Source organism: Indicator indicator, chromosome 25 (assembly GCF_027791375.1).
Source record: "Indicator indicator isolate 239-I01 chromosome 25, UM_Iind_1.1, whole genome shotgun sequence".
NCBI lineage: Eukaryota > Metazoa > Chordata > Aves > Piciformes > Indicatoridae > Indicator > Indicator indicator.
The window spans coordinates 2,469,713-2,483,900 of NC_072034.1; the positions used below are offsets into that span (position 1 = coordinate 2,469,713).

At 56.7% G+C, this 14,188-nt stretch overlaps 1 protein-coding gene across 3 annotated transcripts in view; it reads right to left on the reverse strand.

The window, feature by feature from the left end:
* SLC4A4 (solute carrier family 4 member 4) overlaps nt 1-14,188 on the reverse strand; it is a 121,069-nt gene that overhangs the window by 24,956 nt on the left and 81,925 nt on the right. For all 3 annotated transcript variants that reach the window (XM_054392253.1, XM_054392255.1, XM_054392254.1), the window contains 5 exons: nt 12,416-12,590; nt 10,264-10,397; nt 4,252-4,523; nt 2,537-2,565; nt 452-691 (listed from right to left, as the gene is read on the reverse strand). In XM_054392253.1, coding sequence (XP_054248228.1) covers nt 452-691; nt 2,537-2,565; nt 4,252-4,523; nt 10,264-10,397; nt 12,416-12,590 — 850 coding nt within the window. The remainder of the gene's footprint in view (nt 1-451; nt 692-2,536; nt 2,566-4,251; nt 4,524-10,263; nt 10,398-12,415; nt 12,591-14,188) is intronic.

Below are 14,188 nucleotides of genomic sequence, written 5' to 3' on the forward strand. Positions count from 1 at the left end.
GCTCTCTACAGCTCCTGAGAGAAGGTTGCAGTGAGCTGGGGTTTGGTCTCTTCTCCCTAGTCTCAGGTGATAGAAGGAGAGACAATGACCTGAAATTGTGCCAGGGAAGGGTTAGGTTGGAGAGGAGGAAAATTTTTTTTGCTGCAAGAGTGGTCAGGGATTGGCAGAGGCTGCCAGGGAGGTGGTGGAGTCCCCATCCCTAGAGGGGCGCAAGAAACCTGTGGCCATGGCACTTGGGGCCAGGGTTTGGTGGCTATGGTGGTGCTGGGCTGCTGGTTGGACTGGGTGATCCTGGAGGGCTTTTCCCAACCCAACCCATTCCATGAGCCTGCCCTCTCTTCCCTGCAGGAGGTGCCTCCCTCTGCACCTGTGCCAAGAGCAGGAGCAGGGCTGCCCTGGGGGCTCTGGGCAGGGGGCAAAGCCAGCTGCAGGGGTGCCAGCAGATACTCACAGTGGTTGGGAAATAGCGACTGGTCTTGAACTTCTTCAGGGCCATGGAGCAGGTGTAAGTGCCAAAGAAGAGGATGAAGGACATGAGGGTGATGTCAGGGACGTAGTGGCAGTTGTTGCCCACCAGCTGCCCTCCGTATTTCAAGCACTCCTTGGCTGTCAGAGATGCCCAGTCGAGGGTGGAGTTGTCCTGCAGGCAAGCACAGGCAGCCATGGAGGGGCACAGCAAGGGGAGAGGGCACTGGGGAAAGATCGGGGAGGCCAAGGCAGGCAGGAGCAGAGCCCTGTGTGCAGGCAGCACAGAAAGGGGAGGACATGACCTGGGAGCTGAGGGCAGCCTGGGAGCTGAGGGCAGCCTGGGAGCTGAGGGCAGCCTGGGAGCTGAGGGCAGCCTGGGAGCTGAGGGCAGCCTGGGAGCTGAGGGCAGCCTGGGAGCTGAGGGCAGCCTGGGAGCTGAGGACAGCCTGGGAGCTGAGGGCAGCCTGGGAGCTGAGGGCAGCCTGGGAGCTGAGGACAGTCTGGGAGCTGAGGGCAGCCTGGGAGCTGAGGGCAGCCTGGGAGCAGAGGACAACCTGGGAGCTGAGGACAGTCTGGGAGCTGAGGACAACCTGGGAGCTGAGGACAGTCTGGGAGCTGAGGACAACCTGGGAGCTGAGGGCAGCCTGGGAGCTGAGGACAGCCTGGGAGCTGAGGACAGCCTGGGAGCTGAGGAAAACCTGGGAGCTGAGGACAACCTGGGAGCTGAGGACAGCCTGGGAGCTGAGGACAGCCTGGGAGCTGAGGACAGCCTGGGAGCTGAGGACAGCCTGGGAGCTGAGGACAGCCTGGGAGCTGAGGACAGCCTGGGAGCTGAGGACAGCCTGGGAGCTGAGGACAGCCTGGGAGCTGAGGACAACCTGGGAGCTGAGGACAGCCTGGGAGCTGAGGACAGCCTGGGAGCTGAGGACAGCCTGGGAGCTGAGGACAACCTGGGAGCTGAGGACAGCCTGGGAGCTGAGGACAGCCTGGGAGCTGAGGAAAACCTGGGAGCTGAGGACAGCCTGGGAGCTGAGGACAGCCTGGGAGCTGAGGGCAGCCTGGGAGCTGAGGGCAGCCTGGGAGCTGAGGACAACCTGGGAGCTGAGGACAACCTGGGAGCTGAGGACAGTCTGGGAGCTGAGGACAGCCTGGGAGCTGAGGACAGCCTGGGAGCTGAGGACAGTCTGGGAGCTGAGGACAGCCTGGGAGCTGAGGACAGCCTGGGAGCTGAGGACAGTCTGGGAGCTGAGGAAAGCCTGGGAGCTGAGGACAACCTGGGAGCTGAGGACAACCTGGGAGCTGAGGACAACCTGGGAGCTGAGGACAGTCTGGGAGCTGAGGAAAACCTGGGAGCTGAGGACAGTCTGGGAGCTGAGGACAACCTGGGAGCTGAGGACAGCCTGGGAGCTGAGGACAGCCTGGGAGCTGAGGAAAACCTGGGAGCTGAGGACAACCTGGGAGCTGAGGGCAGCCTGGGAGGTGAGGACAGCCTGGGAGCTGAGGAAAACCTGGGAGCTGAGGGCAGCCTGGGAGCTGAGGAAAACCTGGGAGGTGAGGACAGCCTGGGAGCTGAGGAAAACCTGCTTCCCAGTGCTGGGTGGTGAAGCAGAAAGCCTTCTGCTGGGCCACTTGGTGCCCCCCAGGTGACAGGAAGCCCAGAGAAGTGGGATCTGTGTTCTTCAGCTCAGAGCTGGTGTTCTGCACCCAACACAAACCTATCCAACTCCAGCATGCTCCTCAGCAGCCAAAGCTCACCAAGGGAGTGAGCTGTGGCAAAGCCAGCTACAGAAGGGGATGAAAAAGGACCTTCCACAGGACCTGGTGGCCACAACACCCTTCTGCCAGTCCAGCCCTGGATGCAAGGACCTGGCTCACATCTTCACAAGGTCATGGGCAACACCAGGGAGTTAGTATGAGGGTTTTGCTCATGGGAGCTACTCCTGGTCTGCTGGCATGGCCCAGCAGCAGCTGATGACACTTGGGACACTTCCAAGCCCACTCAGGCCCTGCCCTGCTGAGGGGCACTCACCAGCTCAGGGGGGTAGGGCAGCTCCGTGTCCGAGGGCACCGTGGTCCCATTGAATAAGGAGCCATTGACTGCAAGAGAGGACAGAGAGGGCCATGCCAAGAGTGGGGGAGCTGGGAAGGGAAAGGAATTTCGACCCCTAAACCCTTTCTGAACCCTGCCTGCAGCCTCTGCTCAAGTGAGGTGAGTCCCAAGTGCTGCTTCAGACTCAAAAGCGTTGGAAGGGACCTTCGAGATCATCCAGTTCCAAGCCCCTGCCATGGGCAGGGACACTTCCCACCAGCCCAGGCTGCTCAAGGCTTCATCCAACCTTGAACACCTCCAGGGAGGGGGCATCCACAACCTCCCTGGGCAACCTGTTCCAGTGTCTCCCCACCCTCACTGTCAAGAATTTCTTCCTGCTTTTTTTCTCAGTGACAAAGCCAAGGTTGAAGATCTCAAAGGTCTCTTCCAGCCCCAAGAGTTCCATCACCCCACAGCAGCCAGCAGACCCCCCAGGAGCATAAGGATGATGGTCTGCCTCTGCTCTGCCATCTTACAGAGGGCTTTAAAAGCATGCAGGACATGGAGCCCCTCAGCTGCCCTTCAGATGGAGCAGAACTAAACCAACACCCAAGAGCCTGCAGAGCTCCCACGTTTCACACCCCCCCCCAAGCACACAGCTGCCAGGGCTCCAGTTGGCAGCACCCTTTGCACAGAGCCAAGCAGCAGCCAGGAGCTCTTCCTGTTGGCCAGGTATGTTGAGATAACCTCCAGTTTACTTTGAGCCCAAACCAAGTCTCTTACTCACTCCTCATTGTTTGCAGGATCCTAGGAGTGGCCACAGCTTCCCAACTGGCATGAGGCAAAGAACTTCTGTTTGCCTTTGAGCTCTTGCAAGCATTTGTTCCTGGTTGTGTTGCCAGATCTAGAGGTCTGCTGGCTCTAGCTACCTGGCAGCCCACACTCCAGTGCCAGGCTGAGCTGCTGGCCAGAATTCCCTCATGCTCAAGCAAGGAGCTGTTGGTGCTTTTCCACTCCTCCAGCGGATGGAAACCACCCATGTTTGGGCAACACCCTGAACAAATCCAGCTCCACAACAGCACCAAGCATAGCAGGAGTGACCTGAGCACCGTGGCCACCACCCCCTGCCCCTTCACAGACCTTTCAGAGGAATGTCCTTCAGAACTAAAGGCCACAGAGATGCTAGGAGACAAGGTCTAGTGGGAGGTGTCCCTGTCCATGGCAGGGGGGTTGGTTGGAACTGGATGATCTTTGAGGTCCTTTCCAAACCAAACCATTCTGTGATTCTTTTGAGTCACTCTGAAACACTTTTTCATTCATGGACTCATAGGATGGGCTGGGTTGGAAGGGACCTTCTGGATCAGCCAGTTTCAACTCCATGCCATGGGCAGGGACACCTCCCACTAGCCCAGCTTGCTCAAGGTCCCATCCAGCCTGGCCTTAAACACTTCCCTTGAGCAGAGATTGCAGCCAGTTGATGGAGTCCCTTCCAACCCAACCCATTCTAAGGGTATGGAGACAGCTTCTCCACTGGTAAATGGTGAGAAGCCACTAGAAGGTTGGCTCTAGATGGTTGGAGCAGAGGGTGAACTTCAGCCCTTAGCTTCCCAGCAAGGCTGAGATAAGCTATCTGAGGATGACTGACAGGGATTTATCTCCCTGGTCCTTACCTGGGCTGCAGCACAACAGCACAAAGCAAACAAATGGCATCTCTTAGCTGCCAACCTGGGAGAGCCACCCACAGGGCCTCTTACCTGGGTCTAATGGCTCACAGGCACAAGAGTAGTGTGTGATGTAGTCCACCTTGAACTGGGAGTTGATGGGGTAATGATCTGCCAGCTTGATCATCTTCTTGAAAGCATCATAAATGAAGATGAAGCTGATGAGGGAGGAGAAGCCCTCCTCGGTGAAGCGGGTGAAGTACTTGACCAGGAAGCTGGCATCAGTGGCCACCAGGATGAGACACTGCAAGGCTGACCAGAGGCCAATCCACAGGCGGAACTCCAGGTAGTCAAAGTCATTGTCCCTGCAGCAGGACAGGGAGGGAGGGCAGGGAGGAGATGGACTCAGACGGATCCACGCCAGGATCTGACTTCCCACCCACAGCCTCGCGGACCTGCAGCGGGGAGCCCGGGGAGGTCGTGGATGTCTGATCCCTGCAGGAGTTCAGGGCCAGGATGGGGGAGGACTCCAGCAGCATGGGCTGCTGGGAGGTGTCCCTGCTCCCCTTCCCCTAGGGCAAGCAAGGAACAAGGAGAGAGAGGAAGAAAAAGAGAGAGTCAAAGAGAGAGGAAGGAGGAGAAGGAGGGGAGAGGAGGGGGAGGAGAAGGAGGGGAGAGGAGGGGGAGGAGAAGGAGGGGAGAGGAGGGGGAGGAGAAGGAGGGGAGAGGAGGGGGAGGAGAAGGAGGGGAGAGGAGGGGGAGGAGAAGGAGGGGAGAGGAGGGGGAGGAGAAGGAGGGGAGAGGAGGGGGAGGAGAAGGAGGGGAGAGGAGGGGGAGGAGAAGGAGGGGAGAGGAGGGGGAGGAGAAGGAGGGGAGAGGAGGGGGAGGAGAAGGAGGGGAGAGGAGGGGGAGGAGAAGGAGGGGAGAGGAGGGGGAGGAGAAGGAGGGGAGAGGAGGGGGAGGAGAAGGAGGGGAGAGGAGGGGGAGGAGAAGGAGGGGAGAGGAGGGGGAGGAGAAGGAGGGGAGAGGAGGGGGAGGAGAAGGAGGGGAGAGGAGGGGGAGGAGAAGGAGGGGAGAGGAGGGGTGATAGGGAAAGGAGGATCGAGTAGGGGAACCTGCGAAGGCGGGGGGGAGAGGAGGGGAATGGGAGAATGAGGGGAGAGGAGGGGCAAGTGCGACGGAGGGGCGCGGAGGTGAAGGAAAGGCGGGTCGACCGGCAAGTTTGGAGGGCGCAGGTGGCCGAAGAAAGAGTGGATGACGGAGGGGACGGCGACATGAAGGGGATAGGTGGGATGGAACGGAGGGGAGAGGAGGGAAGAGATGACGGGCGTGTCAGGAGAAGGAGAAAGGTAGCGGTTAGTTTAGAGGCAAGAGTTAGGAGGGAGAGATGGGTGAATGGAAGGCTGTGAACGGAGGTGGACTGTGGTGAGACAGCTTGTGGGAGAGGAGGATGGTCCGGCGAAGTGTGGGTTGAGTTGGAGGTGAGGTTTGGTGACGTGGGGAATGGTGTTGGACGTTGTTGTAGAGGCATGGGAAGGAGCAGGAGGGTGAGCGGTAGTGTAGGTGATGGAGGTAGGTGTTGCATGGCGGGAGAGGAGGGAATGATGAATGGAGGGGGAAGATGGGCAGACGAATGGCTGGGCAGAGGAAGGGTGGATGGAGCAAGGAGGGTGCATGAGGAGTGGAAGGAGAAGGAGGGGAGAGGAGGGGAGGATGAAGCCGATGGCGCACGAGATGGGGACGTGCGCCGGCTAGGGAGCGAGCGAGGGACTCGCCTTAAGGGCTCAACTAGGGAACGTGGGGAGATGTAGTGCCATTCGGGGGGCGCGGAGGATGTAAGAGAAGGACTCCCCGTGAGGTATCGCCTTGCGTGTATACTATAAGCGCTCTGCGTGGTCGCGGAGTGGCCAGCTCACTTCTGGGCTCCTTTTCAATGCGCGGCTGCAGTTCTTTTTCTGCAGCTTAGCCTGGACGCCCGGCGTTCTATCTCTGATTCTTGGCCTTCTCCCTTCTTGGACGCTTCTGTGTCCTCTCTTGCTTGTGCACTACTTTTATCATTCTCAGTCGATTGTCTCGTCTTGTCCGTTCGACCTTCTTTTCCGCTTCTAGCTGCCTTCTCCTTCTTTGTCTGCTCTTACCTGGTCCTCCTCCTGCGTATTCTGATCGGTGTCATCATCTACGCCTTCTTTTCCCTACTTTTGTCCTTCCCCAGTCTTCTGCAGCTTCGTTTCCGCTCCTATCTTTTCGCTGCTTTTCCTTCTCCTTCTTTTCGCTTCGTGTTCCGTCTACTGTCTTTTACTTCTTGCTTGTCCTGCTCCTTCTCCTTCTATTCGTTCTCTTCACCTTCTGTTCCGATAGACTTCTTTTACCAACTCCGTTCCTAACTTACTCTCCTTCTTTCTTCCCTTCTTTGCCTTCTCTTGTCCTTCTCCTTCTTTTCTCTTCTTTTTCCTCTCCTTCTTTTCTCTTCTGTGTCTTCTCCTTCATTTCTCTTCTTTTCCTTCTCCTCTTTTCTCTTACATTTTCCTTCTCCTTCTTTTCTCTTCCTTTCCTTCTCACCTCTTCTCTCTTCTTCTCCTCCTCCTTCTCTCCCCTTCTCCTCCTCCTGTCTCTCCCCTACTCCTCCTCCCCCCCCGTACCCTCCTCTCTTCTCTTCTCTCTCCTCCTCTCCCTGTCCCCTCCTCCTCCTCGCCTTCGCCTCCTTCTCCCTCCTCCTGTACATCCCCTCCTTCTCCTCTCCCCTTCTCTCCTCCCTATGACTCCTCCTTACATCACTTTTGATTTTCAATCAAAGCCTTCCCAGTGTTCCCCATCCATTGAATCCACTTCTAAGGCCCAGCCGGCACACACAGCTCCTCACCGCATGCCTGGAGAGCACTCCACACCAACGAGCCAGCAGAGGCTGGGAGCTGCCCCGGGCTGAGCTGCAGCATCGACCCTGCTCTGCAGGCCCCCAGAACCAGAAGCCTGGCTGGGGACTGGAGGCTTTTCCAGAACTCTCTGCAGACACAGAGTCAGACTCGAAACCATCTGGCAGCTGGGAATGCTCTCTAATTGTGCTGCCAGCAGGGTCCAGGCTGCTGTCAACATCGACAACCACGAATTGGGGGAAAAAAAAAAAAAAACAAAACACAATAAAAATCACAGCACTAGCTTCCCATTTCCTTCTGAGAAAGGCTCCCTGGAAAAGCCCTGCCCTCCTGCTCTGGCAGTGGTTAGCACAATGGCTTTTAGCACCACCTCCTCCTTCCCCAAGCCCCCCAAAAAAGTGAGCTTCCATCTTGCTTTTCCCCTTCTGTGTGCTGCCCCTGGGCTCTGCCCTGCCTGCCAGCAGCTCCAGCACAGCCACTCCTGGTGCCATCCATTTAACTGCAACAGGTTGCCCAGGGAGCTCCTGGATGCCCCTTCCCTGGAGGTGTTCAAGGCCTTGAGCAAGCTGGGCTGGTGGGAGGTGTCCCTGCCCATGGCAAGGGGCTTGGAACTGGATGAGCTTTAAGGTCCCTTCCAACCCAAAGCATTCTATGAAACTAGGAATCTATTCCAGTCAAAGAGGGGAAGGAAAAGTTGTCCTCACCTTGCTCTTGCTCTGCAGCTCTCACCAGCTGGCAGCTTCCAGGTTCCTTCCCCAGGCTGCTTTAATTTCCTGTCCATTTCTTTTCCAGCTCCCATCCCTCTCTGCCTGTGCTCAAAGTCAATCTCCTCTGCCTCTCTTTGGCAGGCCTGAGAGGGCAGCGCTGAGATCAGCAGTGCCAGGGCCAGGCAGGAGGGGACTGCACTGCATGTGAAGGTGCAGGTCACCTCTCCATGGCATCTGTGACTCCAGCCCCAGGGAATCACAGAATGGTTTGGGTTGGAAGGCATCTTAAAGATCATCTTTTTCCAATCCCCTTGCCATGGGCAGGGACCTCGAGATCAGGTTGCTCAGAGCCCCATCCAGCCTGGCTTTGAACACTGGCAGGGAGGTGAAGATGAACTTCTGCTCAGCTTGGCATGAGCAGAGCTCTGTCTAACAGCAGGGTGCAGTGTGAGGTCATGCAGGCTTCAAACTCAGCAGCACTGACCAGAACACAACTCCAAGCTGGGCAGAGCAGCAGGAGACCCAGAGCCTGCCCACTTCACCCTGCCTTGACTAGTGCCAAGAGACTCCTACAATGGCTTGGGTTGGAAGGGACCTTCAAGACCATCCAGGGACACCTCCCACCAGCCCAGGCTGCTCAGGGCCTCATCCAGCCTGGCCTTGAACACCTCCAGGGAGGGGACATCCACAACCTCCCTGGGCAACCTGTGCCAGTCTCTCCCCACCCTCACTGCAAACAATTTCTTCCTCATCTCCAGTCCCAACCTCCCCTCTCCCAGCCATTGTCCCTCATCCTGGCACTCCAAGCCCTTTTTTTTCCCTCCCCAGCTCTCCTGGAGCCCCTTCAGGTACTGGAAGGCTGCTCTAAGGTCTCCCTGCAGCCTTCTCTTCTCCAGGCTGAACAGCCCCAACTCTCCCAGCCTGTCCCCACAGGGGAGGTTCTGCAGCCCTCTGATCATCTTGGTGGCCTCATCTGGACCTGCTCCAGCAGCTCCATGTCCCTCTTATGCTGGGGACCCCAGAACTGGAGGCAGTGCTGCAGGTGGGGTCTCAGCAGAGCAGAGGAGCAGAATCCCCTCCCTCATCCTGCTGCTCACAGCATGCATCCCAGGATCCATGAAATGGCCAAAATACCAGAATCCCAGCATGGTGGGGGTTGGAAGGAACTCCTGGAGATCACATAGACCAGGAACTCCTGGAGATCAGCTAGATCAGGACCCCCTGGAGCTCAGCCAGCCCAGGACCCCCTGGAGCTCAGCCAGCCCAAGTGTGTGGGTGAGATCCCCTGGAGACACCCCTGTCTGCCTTAGCAGCAGCTCTCTAGCTCCCAAGACCTCCTCCACCACATGTGGCCTTCACAGCAGAGCCCTGATGACATCTTCTCAATCATTTCTGACTAACTCCCCATGGAGATGAACCATAATGAGGTTCAGGAGACACGATTAAACCCCAACCCCACGCCTCCCCACCATGGCTCCTGCCTGACTGCAAGCCACAGCCACCTCCAGCTGAATAATTCAAGAGACCTTCTCTGACAGCAGCCAGCAGTGGCCCCAGAGCTGCTCCACACCCTGGCCACAGCCTTTGGGCACACAGCCCAGGGGTGCCTCAGCTCCAGCAGCTCCTGGGGTTGGGAACCTTTGCCTGGTGGGGAAAGAGGGAGAGGGCTGCAAGGTATTTGGGGGGTGGTTCTGGAGAACCTAGAATGGTCTCCTGGCAAACCAAGGGGTTTGGGGTGGGGTTTGTGCCACCTAAAATGATCTCCTGGAGAACCTAAAATGGTCTCCTGGCAAAGCAAGGGAATTGGGATGGGGTTTGTGCAACCTGAAATGATCTCCTGGTAAATCAAGAGGTTTGGGATGGGGTTTCTGGAGAACCTAAAATGATCTCCTGGCAAACCAAGGCATTTGGGATGGTTTCTGCAGAACCTAAAATGATCTCCTGGCAAATCAAGGGGTTTGGGGTGGGGGTTGTGCAACCTAAAATGATCTCCTGGCAAAAGCACCATCCAAAATCAAGGGGTTTGGGGTGCTTTCTGCAGAACCTAAAATGATCTCCTGGCAAACCAAGGGGTTTGGGGTGGGGTTTCTGCCACCTCAAATGATCTCCTTGCAAACCACCATCCAAAACCAAGGGGTTTGGGGTGGTTTCTGCAGAACCTAAAATGACCTCCTGGCAAACCAAGGGGTTTGGGGTGGGGTTTTGTGTATTCCCCAAGAACCCCCTTGCAAAAGAGCATCCAGAATGGAGAGGCTTGGGCTGGTTTCTGTATCATCCAAAATGACCTCCTGGCCAATCCCAGAATGGGACTTGGCCAGCACCCTGGGCACCCCTCTGCAGCAGCTGGGCAGGAAGAGCACAGTGCCTGCAAACATCTCATCAAGGACAAGGCTGGGCCAGGAGGCCCCCAGGGAGACCCTGGGACAATCCCTGCTGTGGTTGAAGCCTCCCCAAAGGAGATGTTTGAGCTCCCCATCCCTGCCAGCAGCCAGCCTGCCATCAGAGGGGGGTATTAGCCCCACACTTACTTGCTGAAGTTGAAGAGGAGTCTTTCAAAGACCAGGACAGGTCCTGTGCTGCTTAGGATGGTGAGGGGCTGGCCAGCAAAAAGGCAGAAGATGGCACCAGTGACTGCTGTGCCCAGGAAGCTCTCCAGCACACCCTGGGGAGACAGGGGACAGAAGTCACTTCTGCTGCAGCTCCCTTTCCTCCAGCACTGGGGCAAAGGAAGGAGGAGATGAATCAGTGCCCAGCCCTCTCCTGCAGAATGAGCTGCTTGTCCTGAGTAACTGTCAGTGGGGTGGGACAAGCACCTGGAACCACACAGCTGTGCAGGCTGGAAGAGGATTTGGGGTCTTCAAGCCCAGCCTCTCACCCAGAGCTCACAACCCCAGCACTGCTGCTGAGCCACTGCCACTGAACCACATCCCTCAGCACCACATCCACACCTCTGACATCCCTCCAGGGATGGGGACTCCACCACCTCCCTGGGCAGCCTCTTCCAGAGCCTGACAACCCTTGCTGGGAAGGAATTGTTCCTCACATCCAACCTGAACCTCCATGGTGCAACTTGAGGCCATTTCCTCTTGTTGCATGTGAGAAGAGACCAACCTCCACCTGGCTCCAACCACCTCTGAGGGACTTGTAGAGGGGGATGAGGTCTCCCCACATAGAATGGTTTGGGTTGGAAGGGACCTCCAAAGGTCATCTTGTCCAACAACCCTGCAGGCAGCAGGGACACCTCCAACCAGACCAGGGCCACATCCAGTCTGATCTTGAATGTCTCCAGGGGTGGGGTCTCAAATGCATCCTTGGGCAGCCTGTTCCAGTGTCTCCCCAGCCTCACTGTGCAGATCTTCCTCCTGATGTCCAACCTGACTCTGCCCTGCTCCAGTTCCAAACCATTGCCTCTTGTCCTATCCCCACAGCCCCTTCTGAACAGTCCCTCCCCAGCCCTCCTGGAGCTCCCCCTCAGATACTGAACTGTAGCTCTAAGGTCTCCCTGCAGCCTTTTCTTCTCTAGGCTGAACACCCCCAGCTCCCTGTGCTTGTAGCAGAGGTTCTCTACCCCCTGATCATCTTCGTGACCTCCTCTGGACCCTCTCCATCAGCCTGTCTGTGTTGGGGGCTCCACAGCTACTGACAGCCCTGCAGGTGAGCAGAGCAGAGGGGCAGGATCCCCTCTCTCCATCTCTGGCCACACTGCTTTTGGGGGCTACCACATCAGGGGTCCCACTTCTTGTTTCTTGTCAAGGATTGAGTGACTGCTGCTGGGTCAGGCACTGAAAATCCCTCATCCCAGCCTGCCCTGCCTCTTTCAAAGCTGCCTTCAGAGGGTTGAGTTTCTAAGAGTCACTGTTCTTAGCTACAGACACATGGAAGAGGTTCCAGAGGTGCTGGCCACCAGGGCCCCCTCCATGAGTAATGCAGGAGGAGCAGAGGGGCTCAGCATCACTCCTTGCCTGCCCAAGAGCAGCTGTCTCAGCCTCACCTGCCCCTCAGAGGCATCCTTTCTGTACCAAAGAGGGGTCAGGCTGCCCAGCAAGGGGATGGAGTCACCAGGAACCTGTGGCCATGGCACCTGGGGACTGTGTCCAGTTCTGGTGCCCCCAACTCAAAAAGGACATGGAACTATTGGAGCAGCTCCAGAGGAGGCCACCAAGCTGATCAGAGGGTGGGAAAACCTCCCCTGTGGGGACAGGTTGAGAGAGCTGGGGCTGTTCAGCCTGGAGAAGAGAAGGCTCTGGGGAGACTTCCAGTAGAGAAAGCTCCCAGTACCTGAAGGGGGCTACAGGAAAGCTGGGGAGGGACTTTTGTGGTGACAGGATAAGGGGAAATGGCTTTGAGCTGGGAGAGGGGAGACTGAGACTGGAGATGAGGAAGAAATTGTTTGAGAATGAGGGTGGGGAGAGACTGGAACAAGGAGGCTGTGGATGCCTCATCCCTGCAGACATTCAAGGCCAGGCTTGATGGGGCTCAGAGCACTCTGGTCTAGCTGGGGACATCCCTGCTCACTGCAGGGTGGTTGGAAGTAGATGACCCTTGGAGGTCCCTGGAGATCCTCTCCATCCACCACCATTCCATGACTCCACCATCTGCCCCCAGAACCCAAACTTCCTCGGTGCTCCAGCACCTCCCTGGCCAAATCCAGACCTGCAGCTTCAGGAGGCTCTTGCTAACCTGCATGTTCTCTGTAGCATCCCCCAGCAGCCCTCCAAAGGTGATGGCATTGGTGACTGTGGCCAGGTAGATGAAGAGGATGGCTGAGAGGGCCTGGATGTTCAAAGCGTCCAGGAAGTCGCTGGCGAAGAAGGGAGCTTTCCTCTTGATGTCTTTGATCAAGCCACCACAGAACCTGCAGGCACAAGCAAGGGGAGGCTCCTGCTGAATGCCTGACACTGCTGGGAACCCAAGGGAGCCAGCAGAAGCCTTGCCAAAGGGGCAGTAGTTATCTGAAAGGAGTCAGGTCATCACATCACAGCAGGGATGGCTCCCGGGTGGCACTGGGAGGGGGTTGAGGTCCCATCCCTGCAGACCTTCAAGGTTAGGCTCAACAAGGCTCTGGGCAGCCTGATCTATCACAGAGTGAACCAGGTTGGAAGAGACCTCCAAGCTCACCCAGTCCAACCACCTGGTGGAGGCTGTCCCTGCTGGCTGCAGGGGGGTTGGACTGGATGAGCTTCGGAGGTCCCTTCTGACCCCCACCCCCACGCTGGGGTCAGTGAATCCTGAGCACACTTTGGTCACCTTCTGTGTTGCTGTCCCAAAAGAGCCTTCAGCTGAGGAAAAAAACCACAGCAGGAATGTCTGCAAAAGGGAAGCTCTCAGCCCTTGGGCTACAGCACCCCCAGCAAGCCAGATGGAACCTGTGGCTGGACCTGCCACCCTTACGTCCCCTATGGGTCATCCAACCCCCACCTGCAGCATCTTTCACTCTCAGGTGCCTCACAGTTTTGTAACTTGCTGAGGCTGGATGCTCAGAACCCTTTAGATGGTCCCAAGCTGGGCACTAAAATCCCAAGGACACTTTCTGTGGGTCACAGCCCAACCCAGACAGCCAGCAGAGAGTCACTAAGGTTGCAAAGGAAGAGGCACTAAGGTTGCAAAGGAAGAGGCACTAAGGTTGCAAAGGAAGAGGCACTAAGGTTGCAAAGGAAGAGGCACTAAGGTTGCAAAGGAAGAGGCACTAAGGTTGCAAAGGAAGAGGCACTAAGGTTGCAAAGGAAGAGGCACTAAGGTTGCAAAGGAAGAGGCACTAAGGTTGCAAAGGAAGAGGCACTAAGGTTGCAAAGGAAGAGGCACTAAGGTTGCAAAGGAAGAGGCACTAAGGTTGGAAAAGAAGAGGCACTAAGGTTGCAAAGGAAGAGGCACTAAGGTTGGAAAAGAAGAGGCACTGAGGTTGGAAAAGAAGAGGCACTGAGGTTGCAAAGGAAGAGGCACTGAGGTTGCAAAGGAAGAGGCACTGAGGTTGCAAAGGAAGAGGCACTAAGGTTGGAAAAGAAGAGGCACTAAGGTTGGAAAAGAAGAGGCACTAAGGTTGGAAAAGAAGAGGCACTAAGGTTGGAAAAGAAGAGGCACTAAGGTTGGAAAAGAAGAGGCACTGAGGTTGCAAAGGAAGAGGCACTGAGGTTGCAAAGGAAGAGGCACTGAGGTTGCAAAGGAAGAGGCACTGAGGTTGCAAAGGAAGAGGCACTAAGGTTGCAAAGGAAGAGGCACTGAGGTTGCAAAGGAAGAGGCACTGAGGTTGGAAAAGAAGAGGCACTAAGGTTGGAAAAGAAGAGGCACTAAGGTTGGAAAAGAAGAGTCACTAAGGTTGGAAAAGAAGAGGCACTAAGGTTGGAAAGGAAGAGGCACTAAGGTTGGAAAGGAAGAGGCACTAAGGTTGGAAAGGAAGAGGCACTAAGGTTGCAAAGGAAGAGGCACTAAGGTTGGAAAGGAAGAGGCACTGAGGTT